Source organism: Colius striatus, chromosome 4 (assembly GCF_028858725.1).
Source record: "Colius striatus isolate bColStr4 chromosome 4, bColStr4.1.hap1, whole genome shotgun sequence".
NCBI classification, from domain to species: Eukaryota; Metazoa; Chordata; class Aves; order Coliiformes; family Coliidae; genus Colius; species Colius striatus.
Genome location: NC_084762.1, coordinates 15322883 through 15343887, shown reverse-complemented (window position 1 = coordinate 15343887; position 21005 = coordinate 15322883). Strand labels below are relative to the sequence as shown.

General features: G+C 41.0%; 1 protein-coding gene across 1 annotated transcript in view; it reads right to left on the bottom strand.

Annotated features, from left to right (window-relative positions):
• The window catches only part of LOC104550155 (cadherin-6), a 102014-nt gene that overhangs the window by 39525 nt on the left and 41484 nt on the right, over positions 1-21005 (bottom strand). Inside the window, exon 2 of the mRNA XM_061995038.1 lies at positions 9252-9604. Within this exon, the coding sequence (XP_061851022.1) occupies positions 9252-9479 (228 nt within the window). The 5' untranslated portion in view covers positions 9480-9604. The remainder of the gene's footprint in view (positions 1-9251; positions 9605-21005) is intronic.

The window sequence follows — 21005 nt, the reverse complement described above, 5'->3', positions numbered from 1 at the left end:
AATGGTGTAGATCCTGCTTTGTTACTTGGAAGTAGCTTGAGGCTCAAGCTCAAATCAGCTTACAGTTGCTGTGAATATACTTGCAAGAGTTTTCATTCACAGAGCGTTAGCTCTTTGCCCACAACCCCCTTGGCAGTTGTTATTCCCTATGTGTGCAGGACATTCTGTAAGGAACTTTAGCAGCTGTAAGCAGCACTAACTCTGCTTTAAGCAGCTGACCTGAAATGTGTAAAACCACAGAAAGAGCATGGAGTGGAAAGAAACGGTGAATGCTCTGACACCTCTGTTTGCATGGCCTTTAAATCCTCTGCCAGTGCCCTGATCAGCTTGATTGCAAGGACTGCTAGGTGGGAGGAGGCATGTCATAAGAACCAAAGGTACAGTTATGCTGTTTTATTCTTTTAGGGAGAACTTAACCTCCCATTAATAATAGCGTGATTCTAAACACAAAAGTTATACAAATGGCTTCACTTGATGTTGCCTTCCAACGTGAAGACAGAATATGAGCAAAGCTGACCAATCTGATAAAGATGACTGAATGGTCATTATATGAGCCAGTGTGGGACAGTGAAATCTTCTTTGCTGCAATAGACATCTAATGATGAAATATTGCTTGATGTTTCACAAAGAGACAAAGTAAGAAACAGTGCCAGCTAGAAGATATTCCTATACAGAGGCCATTCCAGCTGAGATGTTCTGGAGCTCTCTGTACAACTTGGCCTATGCAAGTTGGGAATCGAAGGACTGCAGACTGCATTGAATGAGAAAACTCCAAACTAAACAACTCTGAAAAGAAAACAGTAGGAATGACTGGTCTAGCATAAACATTTGCTGATCCGTCCTTCCCCTTCTCCTCTAATGTAGGATTTTAACTCCCAGCTTGCTCAGTGTTTTATTCCTTTATGACCTTTGTTGTCCTGTATTTTGTGGATTTTTTTATGTGTGTGTGAAATTAGAAGACAGAAAGGATTGACATTTTTCCTTTCTCCTTTCCTTTCAGAGGGTGATTCTTCCTTTTCTTTTCTCTGCCACCTCAGACTTTCATGATAACTAAAAGCTTCAGTGAATCCTGAAGTACTTGCAAGTGCATGCTGAAGTTTGTTTCACCCCATTAACAGTGAGAGCAAGCCACTGTCTGCATTAGCACATATGGATCAACAGTAGGATTCACATCACAACACATTTTCAGTTTGTGTTTCAAAATGTTACACTGACTGGCCACAGCTCTCAATATGTTGCTGCCCCACTGTGAACCTCTGTTCACCAGTGAGGGAAACGGCAACAAAAGAAAAGGGAGTCACAGACAAGATGAGTTTCATTTAATAAAGAGATTTCTCTAAGCTTTATGGTTTAATATTTTTGGTGAGCCAACTGTAAACAACAAATGATGAAGTAACAATGGTTCTTTCTCTTGAGCCTGAAAGAGGGATTTGTGATTATTTTTTTTACCTGTTACTAGCCTTACTGACTATGCAGCTTTATAGTGAGGACTGTGCCAGACAAACAAATAAGAAAATGGTAATCACAGCTCCAATGACCAGTGATCTAAGTAACCCAACATAAAGCATGAACTGCACCTGCAATCTCTCCTTGTGGAGGGGAAGGGGAGGAAGATTTATGTGTTCAGCTGGTTTTCTATAGCTAGAAGTCACAGTTCAAGAAGACATGCAGATTGCTAACAAGACTAGGACAGGATGATCAGTGAAAAGATGTGGCCCCTAATGTAAGCACTGGCATGAGAAAGTCATGGGCATATGGAAAATAAAATTATTTAGTTCAGGACACAAAAAAAAGAGAAGTAAGAGTCAACAGAAATAGTGGCTTGAGAGCCCAGGATTTGCTTGCTTCTGTAGGTGGAATGGGAGGAAGGGGAGGAGGTTATGTACCGTTACACTGTTAAGTACCGCCATGTGCCTTACTGTAGGAAATGTGGTGTGTTTGAAACAGATGGTTGTAAGGCTCTTATATTGTGTAATATATTTGGATACAAGGATGATGCCAAGTAGATTCACAATTATGATGATCATAAACATTAACCATGCTATGTTTCCAGCCTTTTCATTTCCTGAATAACATTCTTGCCCGTCCCACCCATTTCTCACTATCTCCTTCCTTAGCCCCCATATGACAGTTTAAAATCTGCAAGCTGTTTCTGGATTGTCGTCCTGGGCCTCTAACCTCTCAACTGTCCCTCATTTCAGAGTTATCTCTATTCCACAGAGGCCGACAGCACAGAGAACTTCTATCAGTGCCAGTAAATCTTTCAAAGAGGAATATAAGACAAGTGTGTGTATGTGTGTGCAATTCAATATAGGAATGAAGGGCACTTGGGAAAGTCAAGTGGTGGAACATAAAATATGAATGATGGATGAGGAAAAAAGGAAGTGCAGATGTGCCATAGCATTTGTTCTAGTTTTTAAGAGAATGACAAGCATTCAGCCTATTGAAGTGGGAGGCAGGTGACCTAATTATTTAAAAGGGAGGGTGGAGTGTCTAAGAATTCTTGATTTAATTCTTTTTTTTTAACTCTCAGTGTAGAAATTTCTGGCTTTATTTGTGCATAAGGTCATTTAACCTTCCTGTAGTTTCCTCATGTGGAAAAGGCTGGTCTTAATGTCTCTATCACCACGGTTAAATGTATCATTGCAATTAACTAATATTGGTACACGTAAAGGACCCTGTGACTTTCTTGTCAAGACAAGGGCAGGAGTGCCATAAATTGCCCACAAAACTCCTCTGCCCTGCCAAGAGCCATAAATGCCCACAAAAGTCCTGTGCCTTGCCAAGAGCCGTAAATGGCCCTCAGAAGTCCTGTGCCCTGCCAAGAGAGAAGTTCCTCTGCAGAGTGCAGTGCAGACAGCCATTAGTGCTCCCCACAGACCACAGCACCCTCACAAAGACGATGTGCTAGGAGGAGCCTAAACCTGGAAAGGTGCAAAACTTTAGTCCTCCTTCTGCACAGCAAAGGGAGTAGAGGTCCTCTGGGAGGCACAGTGTAAAGTCAAATTTCACATGCACACTTAGCTGTGGAAGAAGACCATTGTGTTCTTGCTAGGAATGGGTCTAGCCCAGAACCTTGTATATTCTGTGGGCAGTGCTACAACCCCCACAGCACCTCTGATCAACTGATGCAACCTAGGGATGACTGATAGCTGTCTTCAGTTTTGCCGTGAGCCACTTCAGGAATTGTTCAGGACTGAGAGGTCATTCAGAGACTAAAAGCCAGTGCTTTTAGTGCTGCCAGTTCTTCTGGAAGCAGAGTGCAGGATCCAGACCCAGAGAAAGGATATTCTGCACATCAAAACAAATTGAAAACTGTTTTGAGTAGACTCCCTGAATAAGTTAAAGTCACAAGGGGTACTTTTAATTTTAGGCCTCATAAAGTTAACAAATAGTCACTGTGTTTGAAATATGATACAAATACTGAGCAAGTGTTTGCCAAAAGAATTGCGTAAAGGATTTAAAAGTACCAATGGGAAGAGTTGTTTTAGTTTGAGTTTTCCCATAGTGTTTTCTGGGGGGGGGAACAGAAGTTTTGAGGACAAGTACAGAATGCTAGTGTACTAATGACTTGAAAGAAAGCAAAGATTTCTCTTGCTAGTTATGATGTCATCAAATTAAGATATGATACCTTTTAACCATTTTAGTAATGTGATCCATTACTGCTTCATATGCTGAAAACGCAAGTACTGAATACACGACAATAACTTTCCTTGTTTAAATAACCCCTTCTGTGTGCTGACAGACAGGTATTTTTGTCTCCATGTGTGACTTGGTCCCACTACTTGCAATGGTTTATAGAGGTTCTAGCTTTTGGTTGATTTCCTCCTGGTGAAATACGCTGCAAGGAACAGTTCTGCTTGTCTACAGAGTAGTTGTAGCCAGAAGTAAAATGAGGTAAGAGAAAGAAAAACAGTACTGAAACTATATTCTGATACCATTTAGTTTATCCCCTCCTCCTCCAAAGCAGGATCAATGATACCTTAAACCATTCCTGACAGAGGGAAATTTATCTTTCCCAGTGGTTCTTTCAACACCAAACAAAGGGATTCTGGTTTTGCCTACAGTAATGCAGTACCCTTTCTGCTTTGCCAAGCCAAATAGCAGCAGGACTTTGACTTTATCTTCTTTGAAAAATGGAGCTGTCAGCAGAGGATGATTGTTTATGATGGGTTGTTCAGGTAGTAACATCAGATAGCTTCCAGGCGAGCATACTGCTTGAACTATATGAACATCAATAAGACATAGCAAAAAAGAAAAGTGTATCTGGAAGTTTCCTTTTAGTGCCAGACAGAGAAAGAGTGACAAAACTGTTCTACACTTGTGCCTGTTGTTATCAGGAAAGCAAGTTGCACAGCAGGCTGCCAGAAACTGTTTCTGGGTTAATGAGTAAGAGTTAAGACTTAAGATTTTAGACTAAAGAGAGAATTCAGATGTCTCTTTAAAAGAAAGTGGCAACCTAACCCTTTACGTAACAATGATTTGTAGATTTTTTGCTCTAACAAGACCACTCGGTGATGGATGCCAGTACATGGGGTTTATGTAGCCAGTGGGACAGCCATAGCAAAGACATCAAATGCATATAAATGATAACTATACCTTTGAGTATAATCTTGGAACAGGGCAGATTTTTTTTTTCACTCTTTTGCCCGGGAATATCTGAAGATTTACAGGAAATGCAGCATCCATTTCTAGATACAGCTGCACTAACACTTCATCATCTACCTGTGACTCTACACATGCATTCATCCCAGCCCTCTAAAATTGTACTAAGCAGCCACAGGTGCAACTAGATTTCTCTTAAAACTCAACTCAAATGGTGCAAATTTTGGCTAGGTAGTACTACTGGACACTTCTCTACTTTGATGTTCATGTAATCTTTTTATTTTGGGATTGAGTCCCTGCCAAGTGCCATAATTTCTGAACCAGAAGAAAAGATATCTTCAGGTTAAAATGTCACTGTGCTCATCAGTCACACCTCAGTGAATAGCTGCAGTTCACAAGTTATTCAGCAGTGCAATGAATAATTCCAGCCTAGAACTTCCCTCTGCAAGTTCTTTGTATTATGATGTCTGAGACCAACCAACATCGGAGGTGTGAGTTTCTACTCCTTTTAAAAGGTTTTATTTCATGACCATACAGGAATGAAATTCAGGAATACGGGAGCTGGATAATAAAATGATGGATCTGGTGTCAGAGCCACGGCATACAATTGACTTTTATTGATAACACTGAGAGCTTCTCTTTGGCAGCTGCGTATTCTTGTCCCATGTGAGCCAGCAGCATATTTGGGCTGACAGCTGAGTATGTAGCATACAAATCTGGGGAGAACATTTTAATAACTGACAGTATCTGTGAGTACCAAAAAGGGGGCTACTTTGCTTTGTGTGTGCTTAGACAGTTATCTCCTAAAAGGTGGAATGCATTTGGGTTCATTGGACATAGACTATACAGTGAAAGGAGCAGAGTAGTGCTGTGGTCTGAGACTCAGATGGTGCTTTAGTGTCTTTAGTACTGCCCTGACCTGTCTCTTTGGAGAGATTGCCTTTCTTTGTTATTACTTCAAACCTGAAAGCATTTCCCTTCACTTTTTTTCTCCTTCTCTCTAAACCTAGTATGATATAAATGTGGGCTTTGTAATATAGCAGTTATAGGGTTTTACAACTGTAATTTGGGTAGTTTGTAGAAATAATGCTGCTAGAATCTTTCACAACAGATGTTTTTATATCTCAAATTTTGATGTAGATATTTGAATTAAACAGGTGTTAACAGATGAAATAAGTAAAATTGGCCTGAGAAAGAGACTGTTTTTCTTGTAGCATATACAGAATCATTTAATAATGATGATGTTAGTGCCCACCAGCTTTAACCACTAAACACAAAAAACCCAGAAGATCCAGCAAGACATAAACAAAATTCCCCTTTATACAGATGTATTGCTATTGTTTTAAAAGGTTTTCTTTTTCACATTTCCTTATGACATAAGAGAACAAAAGGACTATAACAAAATATTCATACCATTTTTTGGTTCATATTTAAAGTTAATATTTAATCCTCTGAGAAAAAAAATCTGCTTCATAAACATGTTCATTATCCTCACTTGCCCACACCAATCAAGTTTAATTGCTCAGTTAAATTGCCTGGTTACTTCAATTTGGAGACATTCAGCTGTTTCTCATTTATCCTCACACCAATACTCAACTTTCTCTAATAATAAATGGCTGCTCTTCTATGCCTCTTGGCTAATTGTTCAATTACAAAGGTGTGAGCAGTTCTGGCATTTGAAAGACGTGTGAAAGGCCACTTGTGAACAGCCTGGGAACACAGAAGCAATGACATTTATACATTATGTGTTGTTTCCTATGCTTTGTAGGAGTAAGTGTATTCAAACACCAATAGATAGAACAACTTTTAGAACCAAGATCCACATTTTTTTCTCTGTCAATGGCTCCAGTTTAAACTTTCTTGGCTTTCTGGACCAACTAGACCATTTTTAAACTATCTCTCAGCAAACTCATCCTGCAGTATTCACTCCCTCATCAGTCCCTCTGAAGCCAATAGCTTCTACTCTAATTCTGCAGTAGAGAGTATGGAGACTTGGAGCTGAGCAGGTTTTATTGTCAAAATGACAGGCTGTAGGAGTCGCCTCAGGACCATGTGCTTTATCGTAGGAGAGAGACTCCCATTCCCCAGACACCCTCCACCTGCCTGAGCAGACTGTGAAACAGGAGGGTGTGTAGAGGACTGCTGTTTTTCAATTTCTTTTTTTGTCCCCCCTCATTCCACATTCCTTACCTGTTGGGGGTTTTTTCCCTTCACTATCTCATCTGTTTTTATTTGTGCTCTCTTTAGGTAACCTTTTTCACTCAACTCCCATCCTCTACCCCTGTTTGATGTCCCTTTGCCCTCTTCTATCTTGATTCCTCTTTGTAAAGTTTCCTCTCCTTCCACCTCTGCCTTTCTAGTTCTTGCCTCTTACTCTCTTCTGACTTCTTTTCTTACCCTCTTTTCTTCCTTCTCTACTTCTCCTCTCTGAGGACTATCTGCCTTTGGCCTTTTCCTGTAGATTGGGCTCAATGGTACCCTTCATGAATACTGATTATCCTGGTTGGAGCTCTATGAGTATTAGACCAGCTGAGTAGCTCTTCATTTGAATCATGCCTTGCAGCCATGTAGCAGGAAAGGAGTGTCACATCCAGCTTTGACTGACAGCTGATTGGCAGGCAAGAAAAGCAGCTCCCATCTCTCGTGGGAATGCTCAGAAGCTTGCAGAGGGAGATAAATGTCAAACCACTGTGATCTGCAGCCTTTGCTAAGAGGTTTGAAAAATCAGACTAGATCAGACACAATCCCATTTTTGTTTGGAAAACTAAGCTTTATTGTTTCTGCTTTGAATGTCATCATCAATAGCATAATTTATGCATTCTGCAAGAGAGACTCCTATAGACTGTGGCACCTTGGGCAGTATAGACTCTCTATAGGCTTACCACAGGTACATTAGCTCTACAATTCACATAAAGGCTGTTACCTACATGGGCGTTCTGCTGCTCAGGGAGAGGGATATTCTCAGAGTTAAGCTGTGGGGTTTATTATTATTTTTACAGACCCTTTTCTAACTCTCAGCATGCTTTGAGCTTAGAAATTTTCAGCTGCCTCTTGCTTTTCAGTGTATAACCACATTGTGCTTCAACTCTTTGCTGCTGGGTTTGTGGGGAGCTGGTTTTATGGTAATAGGGGAGGGACTGTTCTGGTAGCCCCTATATGAAGCCGTTGAAACTTCCCCTAGATGGAATTTGGACTCATCTCTGGCCAAGGCCAAGCCATCTGGGCACCTCTGTGACCACTATTTAAGACGGGGAAATCTGCAGTGAAAGGAGATAGTGGAAGGAGTTGTATGGCGGAGAAACAACCATGCAAACTCCAAGGTCAGTGAGGGGAGAGAGAAAGGAGGCATGCTGAAGCAGAGAAGCTTCCCTCCCTGCATCCCATGGTGAGATGGCAGCTGTGCCCCTGCAACCCATGGAGGGTAACAGTGGAGCTGAGATCTGCCGGCAGCTTGTGGACGAGCCCATGGCACAGGAGGTGGCTGTGCCCTTAGGGGCCGTGACTGTGGGAGGCAGCGTTGGAACAGAATGTGCCTGGAGTTGTGCTGCCAAATGAGTCCCATGGGAAGGCATTTGTGAGGAGCTGCAGCCCTTGGGAAGGGCTCACACTGGAGAGGTTCCTTAGGGACTGTATCCTATGGGAAGGAGAACACACTGGAGCGGGGAAAGAATGTGAGGAGTCCTCCTCTGAGGAGGAGGAAGGAGCATCAGAGACCACCTGTGAAGGACTGACCACAAGCCCCATTCACTGTCCCTCTGTACTGCTGATATCAAGAGCAGGGACCTGAGACTGGAAAGACAGGAGAGGTGGGGTAAGGAAATCTTAAAGGCATGGTTACATTTTATTCATCATCCTACTCTGATTTAATTTTTGTTTGCTCTAGTTTTGGTTGATGGTGGGTTAAACTGATTTTGCTTTCTTCCCCAAGTCCTGTCTGTTTTGCCTGGAACTGTAATCAGTGAGTGAGCATTCTCTGTCCTTGGGGATCTCCATGAGGCCCTTGGTGCCCATCCCACCACAGGCAGTTGCATGTGAGATGAGTGCGTGAGTAGTTGTTTTGTGCCCATCTGGGCTTAAAACTATGACATCTTTGTAATAGCATGGCTTGTGATCATGTTAAGAGTCTACAGTGTCACCACAACACATCATCAGAAAATGGCTGAAGCATTATTGTGGACAGCGGGGAATAAAAAGTGAAATTGTTGCCTTTTGCCATGTAGAGAGAATCCTCACCAAAATATGGATACTGTGAATCTTAAAAATCTTGGACCAAAACCTCTTCTGGTTTGACTTCAGCACAATTAATGAGCACGAGGGAAAATGGATATTACATTTTAAAGCTAAAACTCTGTCCTAAACAACGCTGTAATTAAGCTTCACTATTTCCAAACAAAAATATAAAGGAAAATCTTTAACATCATTGTGCATGATTGGTCATGGGACTTGCTGGTTAAATGAGGATCTTCCTGTTGTTCATTTTAATTTGAAGCTGAAGTGTACCAGCCTTTCCACTGAATTAATCCTCAGCAGAAGCTGGGCAGACAGGCAGGTAGGTAAAAGTTGTAGCAGGCATTGTTCTTACCTACTTGCTATTGCTGGCTTTCCAGTGCTTCTAAAATCAAAACATGTGTATGAAAGATTCTTACCTTGCCAACATATTGGTAGTCAGTTCCTGTGTATTCCTCCAATAAAAAGAACTGATTCCACATCCAACTCCTTTTGGAACGATGGAGGTCTTGCCTGCTGTTTCCAGACAATACCAAAACCTTTTCCTTTTCTGGAAAGCCACTAGTCCTTTTGGATAATGGAGTTAAGAAACTTTGGTGGGGCTGACCAGCCCAAAACAGCAGCCAGAAGCAATGGTAAGTTCTCATCACGGCAACACAAGAAGGTCTAAATAACGACTTTTTATCTTGTCCTCAAACTAACCTACTTTACTGCACTGAATCCAATCTCATGCCGTCTTCCTTTAAAAAGTCTTTGCAGTCTCAAAGGATCTCTGAAAAGAAAAATAACAACTTTTTGAGCATTTTCAAAGACACTTAACATTCATCACTACAGCAAAGGAAGTCCCAATAGTAGAAGAGTAATAGTGATGAAGATTTGGGTTATTTCTGGCTCAAAACATGGGAAGTGGTCTGTCCTGAGTGAGTCTATATTGAGTAGGAGGAAAGAGACCCAATGTTTGGATTTGTTGGGTGTCTTTTTCCCCTTTAACTCCATTTGCTGCCATTGACCGACTAAGGCAAACCAGGCATTTATCTTTTTACTGCCTGAACTTTGCGACGTAACTGATTAGTGTCTGACTGAGGATCTTGATGAGGTTACCTTATTACATTGAAGAAGGGCTACCAAGAGTGCACACTGTCTTCCCAGGAGGCATTCTATTGCTATAGTTATGGGCTGAAGAGCCTGGACTTGGATGACTCTAGGATTCTTTTTTCCTCACATTTAAGGACTTTTGCCTTTGACTTCACTTAAGAAGGGTCAGGTAAACAGGTTAGTGAAATAAATGTGCATATTTGTCACTATCTCCCACATACTAAGCCTGTTTATGTGGGAAGTTAAGTGGACGTTTTGAGTTTTCTCAGTTACCTACTGCCAGGGTTTTGTATTGAGTTTTAGATCTTTAAATACACAGTTATTTACATGGTTAGACAAAGCTAAAGCTTTCATTAATAACTTCTAAAAATAAAAAAAAACAGCTAGTATATTTCTACCTGTGGGTTCTCACTAGCTACAGCTTCCTACCATGATTGATACTAAATATCTGTGCACCTACAAAATAATTATGAAAGTGATCTCTACCCCTGATGACTGCACGATTTTCATAATGCCAAAAAGCTACACATACAGTTCTTCCGTGTTTTTAAAAAGTTGAAAGCTTTTATTCAGGAAGAAGAAATGGTACTACGTGTCTCAGGAAACTAGTCATGCAAAATGCCTAATGAACAGCTTTGGAACACTTTATAATGTGTGAAAAAATCAGAATCAGTTGACAGAAATGTTCCACAACACATATTTTTTTCACAAACACTTTGTTAGATTTTCAGTCCAAACAGATTCATACCGTTAGAGAAGGATCATTTGATTAATTTTCATTTGGCTTCATGCAGATGCTCTTTGGAAAAGTAATTTTTTTTTCAATATTCTGATCAAAATTCAACAAATCATTCTGCAAGAGCTCAAAATTCAACACAGTGGCTCTCCATATTTGTAAATAAAGACTGTAGAATGGACGCCTGACTATTCCAAAGTGAAAAGGGATGGTTTTTTTGGTTGTTTTATTTTGTAAGCATTTCACACAACACTAGTTGGATCATATTCTAGGTCAGAGGCCATTTTTTTTCCTATATTATGCATGCTTGGTGTTTTTAAAGGTGTAAATCAGGTGGAATTTGGCCTTTGAGATAAAAACATGGAGTTTAAAACATTTACAATGCCTTGGGTTTGCCACTCTTCTGCTTGTCATTGTTCTTGGCAATAATTTGTATAAAATATCCCCAAGTCTCTTATAGATTCTCTTAGTAAATAATTTCCTGTAAAGAAATTCCACTTAGCTTTTAGATGCTTAGAAGGTAATGGAACAGGGCTGTTAAATGATATTGTTTTACTGCTTCACATGGTAAAATACTGCAGAAAAGTTAACTTTTGGGTGAACAGGAGTCCATTTTTTAGCATTAAGAGGAAGAATGGAAAAGGTATTATTAACTCCGAAGCACTGTCATTTCCTCAGAAGAAGAGGGAAGGTTTCTACTTAGTTCTCATCAATGCCAGTGAACTTTCTGTAGGTAAAAATAACTTTGTCCTGCAGGGCATGGGAGCTGTAGCCATGTAAAGTTTTGGGTGTTCTGAGCTGGGTACAGACTCATAAGCATGTAAACTTGCACACACAATGGCTACAGACAGGTAAGCATATAAACACACACACACAGGGTAACAGCAAGAACAGACCTGCTGCCCACCACAAAATGACCCTCACAAGGAGGAGCAGAAGCAGCCTGTGTGATGAAGCTTTACAATGTGTTCAACAAATGCCTTCACAGCGATTCATGGAGCACCAGCAGATAAACATGCAGGACACTAGAGGGGGACAGGGGCAGATTCAGGCACCGGGCTAGGGAGAGCTGAGATAGCTTTAAGTCTCTCCCAGTTTATAGTCTCTGTTATCCTCCTGCTGTACCCTTCTGACTTGTGTAGGGACTTGTCTTTTATGGCTCTGCCAACATCTACTCCTCTAACACTCAGCTCTGAGTGGAGTCTGCTCTGGTAGGTATCTTCCCTGACACAATACAAAAGAGATTATGCCTCATGCAATATTCTTGACTTCCACTTTTCTTACCATGTGGCTTTGTGGGGAGGTTGGGGCCTGCCCAGGTGAGTTCCATGGTGCCCAGGGCAGCAGCAGCCCTGGTGAGCTTCCAGGTAACAGCATGTCTGTCACGCTCTGTGCTTGGAGTGTGGGCATGGGAAGAGGGATGAGATGGCAGCTCTGTGTGCACGACTTGCCTTCTCGAGGGGGCAGAGTCTGAGAGACAGAGGGCAGCATGTGGACAAACCCATCATTTTGCTGTTAGTGACGTCTGGGTGGATTGCTGAGGCATGAGGGAGTGAACATTCTTACTTGACAGGAACCCCCAATGCTTGTCTCATTACCCCAACAGCCAAATCCCACCATGGGGCTCCATTCCTCTGCCCCTGAATGTGATGTTTCCTGAGCAGTGCTGCCTGCAGCAGTGTTACCTAGGTGGGATTTGTGCCAGCCTTTTAAAGGATCAGGCCTTCAAATGCCAATTGCCAGGAAACAATTACTCCTGCGGGAGGAATTTTCTGCACTTGAAGTCAGCTGTATTTCACAGCTCTGATGTCATGGGAGAGGTTTTACAGTGGCTCGGGCTGAAATATAGCTCACAAGAATGATATCATAGCTGTGAAATACAGCCTTTTACTCTTCTCTGCAGAGAGGTGTCCAAAATGCTGAAATAAGGACACAATCCCATAATGTCCTTCTTGACTGGGTGGTCTTCATAAAGCAACAGAGCAGCTAAACCAGGCAGCTTCCCTGTGAGTGGCAGGGGAGAAGATGCACCTTTACAGACCTTGGCTTAAGCTTGCAGTTAGGGTGAGTACCACCTGGAGTCAAGGGTGCCTTTGCCCTATAGATGCTGATAACTGTTTTATGTGTCACGGTGATAAATTTAGTTGGGTGAATGAAAAAGAGAGGAGCACTATACTCTGAGCTGAGCCTTTAGTAGAGAGTGAGCTCCTGTGGATCTTAAATGCTGGTTTTGCTCCAGCCCCGGTCTCTCGTGCTCCAGAGGTCTTTGCAATGTAATAGTTTTGCTCATGCTATCTCCTTTCTCTATTTTGAAAACCAATTGCTCATCAGGGATATTTTATTTCCTTTAAATGCAGATGTGTATTTCTCATCTCACTGATGAGAACATGGGATGGGGGCTAAGATTTCTTTGTTTGCTTTACATTGCACAAAGAGAGGCAAATAAGACAAAAGGGGCACTTTAAACATGGTATTTCTCTCAACCGTCAGCTGGTCAGCTGATTGGGGAACCTGTGTTAATCAACTGTCAAGAGTGAAAAGCAATTTTACTGGACAGTCACCTCAGATGACTGGCTTAGTTCTGCCAGGTCAACTATAAAGAAAATCTGGTCTTTTTATGGGAGAAGAAGGAATCTGCATACCTGAGCTTAAAAAACCATCCCAGTCTAACTTTAGGTATGATGACTGTTAACATAAAAGCAACGTCACTTGCAGTCACAGAACTGTCTTTGGTGTGACAAGTCACAGATTTAAAGTTTATGTTCATGCCTCTTTGAAGAATCAAAACCTCAGACAATTGCTTAATCACTATAAATATCAACTTACTTCCAAATTATTTCCCCTCGGTGATGACATTCATAATCAACCTTTCTATTCACCCTCTCCACCAGTATCTCATTTATGTAGGTAATGTCTTAATGCCACCAATATGAGAATTCATTGCAAAATTACACCTATAATTATTTCAACTATAAATCAAAGAGAACACACATCCATTGGAGTCAGTCCTATGAATCAGGGAAGTCTGCCCCGGCAATGCCTTTGTGGCAGTGGCAGGTATCAGGTCCAGGTTCTTGACATGAAGAACCCCAAAGAGATTCTACCTTGGCTCCCACTCAGGACTGTGGGTTGTGCTGCTTTTCCCACTTGGTGATTAAGTAGACCAGACTAGCAAAGAACCTTCCTGTGAGAGGCATCAGCAAGGAGGGGGGGAAACATTTTTTCATCATTCCTTTCTGTTCAGCCCCATAGTATTCCCCCTTCAACAGCCCTTCAGATGAATATGCTTTATAAAGTGTCCCAGACTCGTGACTTCATCTTAATTTATTTTCAGATCCCATGCATTCAATTATGTTTCTTTATGTATTTATACATGTAGGTCGTTATGGGCTGTTGATTATTACATTTTAAATAGCTTCTAAATACGCCAACAGCCATCAGTGTCTCTAAAGTTTCTGACATAACCTTTATTCAAGCAGAAGTGCCAGCATAATAGATCTTTTATTTGCCAGTCACCTAGGTACAGTTTCATTGTTTGAGGGTTGGGTACAAAGCTTCACACATTAGGATTAAGATCCATTAGTACACTGGAATGAACATTAATTGTACTTTCAAGAATTGATAACGTACTGTTATTCTCACACAGAGACCGAATGAGGAGATCAAAGTTAATAGATGATATGGCATAGTAATTTAGGAAACTGAGCATGGGAAGTGTTTTAGGTTTGGGTTGTGGTTTTTTTCATTTATATGACAATAAATTGCATCCATCCTCACAGAGATTGCTTAGGTTCCTGGGAAAAAAACACACAGAGACAGAGAACAGACCTTTCTCTTTCATTCTAGTAGATTAAACTATGAATGCACCTGTATATATGGATTCACTACCCCAAAATCAGGTTTGATTTCTGATTGGAAAAATGCAGACTAGTCCCTGGCTTCATCAATAGCCATGTTATATGAAGTGGCTACAGTGTCCTTGGGAAGAAAAGCAGGATTCTGCCCTTGAAGTTTTAATTTATACTTGGTTTTGTAGAAGATGAGGGGGTACATTGAAAATATTCTGGTATCATATCTTCTAGATGCTTACCCAGCCAGTGACAATTGAGTTTTCCAGGCAAACTGACCCTGCTTAGATCTCAAACAATGCCACAGAGCAAACTGCCAGCCACAGCAATTGGACCACGGGCTTAGGCTCCAACTTCACTTTCCTTGTACAGGAGAGTCAGTTGCTAGTCCCCTGGCAAGGCTATGCAGTGAGAGATACCTTCCTTATGCACGTGGTCCTGCTGGAAAAACCTTCCCCTTGAGCAAGCACCAGGTGCAAGCACCCATCAAGCCTAAGAGAGGCATTGCCAAAGCCTGAGGAATGATAGGTGGGGAAAGCATTAATGGGGGGGGAAGGTACTGGCCACATAGTGAGTTCTGTGTTTGGTGTAATAGTCTGCTATACGGGATGAGGCATGCTAGGTAAGAATCTGGTCTTCATTCACTTAGATTTTTGCCTTGTTATACCAAACAAGAAATGTCCAGGTCCCTACATGAGCTTGAATGACCCAGAGGAACTAGGACCCTAGGCTGTCCTTGGGCAAGCCCTTGAAAATGTGAAGTATATGGTTCTGCTGCCCCTCAGGCAAGACTGCAAGGAAATTATTAAGGTTGTAAGGAAAATCTGCAGAAAAATTACTTTCTCATCACAGAGGGGGTTGGAGGAATGTTAAAGTAGCAATAGTTGCACAAAGAAAAGAAAGCATTAACTTAAAAAAACAGAGGCTTCTGAATTTATCATGTTCACTTCTTTTCAGTGCTGTATTAATATATTTTACTATATAGATACATTTTCATATATAGCAAAAAAAAAATCCTTGCTGGATCTTTTAAGTAATAGGCACGTTTCATATGCTCAGAAGCTGTAGCGCTGCAGACTTGTCCATAATTGACTTCGACTTAAAAAGCAGTTGTTGAGTTTGAGCTTACTTTACAATTATGCCTCTCTTATGACCAGTCAGATCTGAAAGTGTCTATCTAATCATTTTCTCAAGTGTGAATTAGCTTTTACAGCTCTGAAATCCAAATGCTCATTTTTTTTCCCCTCCATTGTCTGTGAGGCATTCCTTTCGAAATATCAGTTGTAAACAGCAAAGAAGTCAATTTCTCAGTGTAAAGATAGCTGATGAAATGTTAATCTTCTGATGTTCACTTTTTGGATATCTTTGTTATATAAACCTATATACTCTAAGCAATCGCTCCTGTAAATACACCTCTGAAATAACAAAACAGAACAGAGTCAAGAGAGAATTCAAGCTGAAAGGCTTATGGTTTTAAACTAGAGGTGCTTTCTGAAGACATCAAGTACACAATGTAATTGCAGCCGGCAGCAGTTGATTATAGTGTCTTTCAAAGTCATTTTTTCATTCGGATCTCTCAGCAGGAAAAAAGGTCCAGAACTATAAAAATAACTAAATGCAGCAGAAATGGTAAGTTAACTACTACCTCCATACTACATTAGGATCTATTAACATGGTGCTTTTGAACAATGCAACTGCTTTAATCCTAGCAGACCTGAATGCACACAAACGCCAGCCTGCACACAAGCACGCACTGACAAAGGGAAGTGAGAAGTATATCTCCTTCTTTAGTTCATGAATGGCAGTGACAAAAGATGACTGTATGACTTTATTCAGTGCTGGTGAGTGAATTGATGATGATGTTTGTCTGCTCTCAGATTCATTTCTTTTTTTTCTTCACTTAGCATTTGTGAAGAGCTTTAGTGTCATCTTATTTCAGAGATGCTTTCTCCAAGTCTCTGTATTTAGCCACACTGGGAGCACATCTTTTATCCACTGTGCATAAACAGTCTCGACACACAAGACAGAGGAATGGAACAGAAAAGGAAAACTTCTTTCCATTGTATGGTTACATTAAGTGACTTTTCTGTGGTTATTCAAGAATATCTCTGGCAGGGCTGGAACCTAGTCTTAGGTTTCCTTAGTCATACATCAGCATTTTATTCACAAGGTGGTTTTTCTTCTGATGGTGTGGCAGTCCAAGGCATAATATCTGTGCTTTGCATAATATCTTTGCTGCACATACTGGATGGATGTTGGTGTATGTTGGAGGGTGTATGGACATTGTAGCTGGAGCACCTGGAAAAGGATCTGACATTCCCTGGGTGTGTGGGAAAAAGCAGTAACTTCTTCAAAACAGCAACCTTATGTAGGCATCATAGGTTAGTCACCTCTGCAAGCAGCTGTATGGAGAAGGGTGCACTGAGCCCTAGCGGAGCCTCCTCTCTCTGTAAGCTACCTCTGCATGGTATTAACAAGAAGCAGGGGCTGGTGTTGCTCAAGGCTTCCAGCCTCTTGAGCCTTTTGCAGGTGATGTGGGGAGAGGCCCTGACGGTATTTCATTGGACCCCTGTGGAGGGAAATGCTCTGCTAATGCTGCCTTTTCTAAAATGAGGGACAGATATGTGACTAGAGGTAATAGAGAATAATACTGTAAATTATATAAAGTTGTGCCTTGATGGAGAGAGGAATAAAACAGTTAAACAATCAACTACATTTAGCAGAAGAACAAATCGTTAGCACTCTGACCGCTGTGCATATCTGGTACACGGGTCTTTCATTCCTGATCAATACCTTAATGGTAGGGAGCAGGAGATGTGCGTGGAGTCATAGCCAAAGGGTTTTCAGCAGTACCAAGAGTACCCTTAAAGCCATGAAAATGCTGTAGGAAAACCTTATTTCTTGCTGCAGTATTTGATAGCCATCTGTAGTGTTGTCATCCTGTTGTGAAAGTTACTGTTGTTCTCAGACATGCAATAAGCTACTGTTGAACTGGCAGTTGCTTTTATAAAAGTTGGGGTTTTCCCTAACCCTCTTTATTTATTTATTTATTTAAGGACAGGGAACTAGCAGGTTCTTCAAAGCTGGAATGCCATCAGTAAGAATTATAATCTACCTTAGGCATCAGAATTTGATGTCTGAAAAGGAGCCTAGCCTCTCTACCCACTTAGGAGAAAAAGCAAGCTCTTGGGTGACTTGAAGTGCATTGAAGTTAACTTGAAGTTAAGAGCATTTTGTCTCTCTAGTGAAAGTGGTTCGAATACCTCTTCTGTTTCTTTTTAGACTCTGATATTTGAAAGTTTCCTAGACAGGCTCTTAGAAGTGGTCAGTGACTTTTTAGGCTTTTAATTATAAAGTAAAAATAGAGTTATTTTAAATAAGACTGCATTCTGTGAAAGGTATGAGATGCCAGCACCCAAAAATCTCTAGTAAGGGAACTATTCCAAATCTTTAGCACATTAAAAACCCCAACCTGGCTTCTCCTTGTAAAATGTTTTTCTTAATGTAGCTGAGATATTCTGGTTTGCTTTTCCACACACACTCAACCTACCACTTACTAGGTGCCTGCCTCCATGCCATCAGAGGAGAATTATCTGCAAGCTCCCATAAATGAGACAGAGCCACCGAAAGCAGATTCTTTCTCTGCTGATCAGCAATTACTCAAGGCCAAGGTGTCACTGATACTCTCCAGACACAAAAGAAAAATCTGGGCTTGCAGCTGCTTTAGTGGCATTGCAGTTCTCCCTTAAGTATTGCAGTGTGATGATGAAGGCAGAGGCTATACTGCCACATGCATAGGCAGGAATAAAAGAAAGGAGGAGGTAAAGGTTTGTGGGTTTTTTCCAACAGGCACTAGCATAAAGACTGACTATTTTTGACAGTAGTAATTAGGCAGTTCAATAACAGACACGTGTAAAAGAAAATTCTTTGACAGGAATGTTTTAGTTGTGCTTTGGGCAGTGTATGTTGTTGTCAGATGTGATATTAATTGCTAAAATCCTGATTTATTTCCTACAGAAGAAACACACAGACTGAGGTAACAGAACTGTTACAGCAAGTGGTACAACTGAGGGCAAACTGGAAAAGAGAGTTCACTTGAATCTAATCTAGGCATATTAGAGCTTATGCACTTCACATATGTAAAAACAGATTGTTCTTTTCAATTTTTTATTTACAACTGTGTGTGACTTCACATTTCTAGGACAGCCACAATCCTACATCTGATTGCTACTGACTTCTTTTTTTGTTTGTTTTTTTGTAAGCAGCCCTAATCTCTTCTGCCTGCCTTTTGCTTTTTCCCTGTACAGGGACTCTCCTCGCTATCCTCATTCCCAGCGTACCCCATTTCATCTGAGGTAGAACAAAGCAGTTTTCCGTTCACCAGCTGCTGTTTGCTTCTTTCTCTTTACTGGAGGCTCGATGTGCGCTATATTTTTCTTCTTGACAGAAACATATGCTAATTTCCTATTCTGAAGACAGCTGAAAACAATCACTAGGTGGGACATACGGTACTGGATCTAGGGAGGACAGAAGCAGCCATACTTTGGCTTTGCAACTGATTGTCAAGGGCTTTCTTGTTTCTCATAGGCTTTCACGATCATTTACCACCGTGAAATGGATGCAGAGTGCTACCAAATCAGAGATGTCTGCAATGCTCAGCTTATTGTGGGCAAGTGAACTCCATTTGTGCAAATACGCTCCAACAGGAGCAATCAGCTGGAAAATAGAGGGATGCCCATTAAGACTCATTTCATTACGAATGTACTATTAAAAGGACTGTAGATTAGTAGGTCACATCTCTCTTTTTGAAGAAAGTCTATTATTTCTTTGATCCTGATAGTAACTGGCTATACTAAAAAGCTACAGTTCCTTTAAAAGCCTTTTAATGTTACCCCTATTAACTGCACAGCTTAAGAGGCAGTAGCAGAAGACAGGAGAGACAATGCAGATCTGCTTGCGTCCCTTCTCAGATCTCTTGATCGTAGACTTATATAATGGTAGGAGTTGGAAGGGACCTCTAGAGATCATCTAGACCAACACACCTGCTAAAGTAGGTTCACCTCAGTCAGGTCACACAGTAATGTGTCCAGGTGAGTTTTGAAAACCTCCAGAGGAGAAGACTTCATATGCTCCCTGATATCCTGAGATTTATTAAGAATTGAGATCTTTTCAAGCAGGGCTAGACTGGATGGCAGAGGGTGGAAATAACCATGGCATGTCCTCCTGGCTTATCCTCATGGCTAGCACTAAAGTAAAGCTGCAGCAGTGAGAGGGACTGACCGTTTCTGAGTGATTGCAGAGTTACTAGGACTGGATAAAGCCTGTTCAAATGGTAAGAAGCCATGCTTGTGGTTTATCCAGGGTCAGTAAGTACCACGCCACGATGGCAGGGATGTTCTAGCAGTCTGACTAGTAGGATGTTCTTGTCCAGGCAGGGTGATATTTATTCATTGTACACCTGCATGCCAGAAGCATCTACACTCTGCTGGTGTCTTCAGGTGAGGCAATAAACTTTACCGCTTCAGCATGTATTTTCAGCCGTGATGACTCACTACTTAAGTGAGGTTTTGTGAACAGTGAGTGATGTTTCTGAAACTCTTCAAGGTTCTTGAATAGGAAACACACATACTTGCTTTTCAAATCACTAATCTGAGAGGTGGCTTTCTTCTTTGAAAAGGGCCCTTTAATATGTTTTTGCTAGTAATTTTATGTTTCTCAGAATACGAAAATGCATAAAAGAATAATGTTACTTTTGACTGAATAGCTTCTGAAGTATTTAATAATGCCATTTATGTCACCAGTTCTTTGAAAAAACTTAATGAGTTGTTTAATTAAGAATATTGAAGAAATTTGAATCGAACCTTTTTTATTTTTTTCCCTCTCTTGATTCACCCAGCTCTACATAGACACCTACACTTTGAACAGCAAATGCCATACAGGTGGCTAACCCCTTTGCTTGTATTATTAAAGCATACTTCTGTGGGTATTGAAAGCTGTAGGGAAGTTCCTCTCAGTGGTAAAAAGGGAAATCCCCTGTAAAGATGTTGCTCCTCAGGAGTAAAAGAAAACTGGGAAAGGTTCCATTCTGACTTAAAACAATCGGTGTTCATAGTATTGTTAAATTCTTTGCAATTACATGTGGAATCTCTTTGGGGTATAAACAGAGTTTATGTTATTTAGAAGTGTGGTTTCTAATGGAATTACTGAAATCTTCCCGTGTGTAATGGAGACATGAATATGGTGCATTATGTTTAAAAACTGTTCCAGACAGACTCTTTGCTATTGTTTTCCATGGAAGGGAGTGGGAGTCATGCTGCAGCTCTTAACGACATTGTTAATGCTAAATAACTATGTGACCATCGCAGACGGCAAATTGGGGATTAGAAACTTCTAGGACATCTCTGCTATTTTGTTTTAGAGAACTGAAGGAGCTAATCCTAAAAATACAAACCGTGTGATGCAAGTGTTTGTTCTTGGTCCAGGATTCAGCAGAT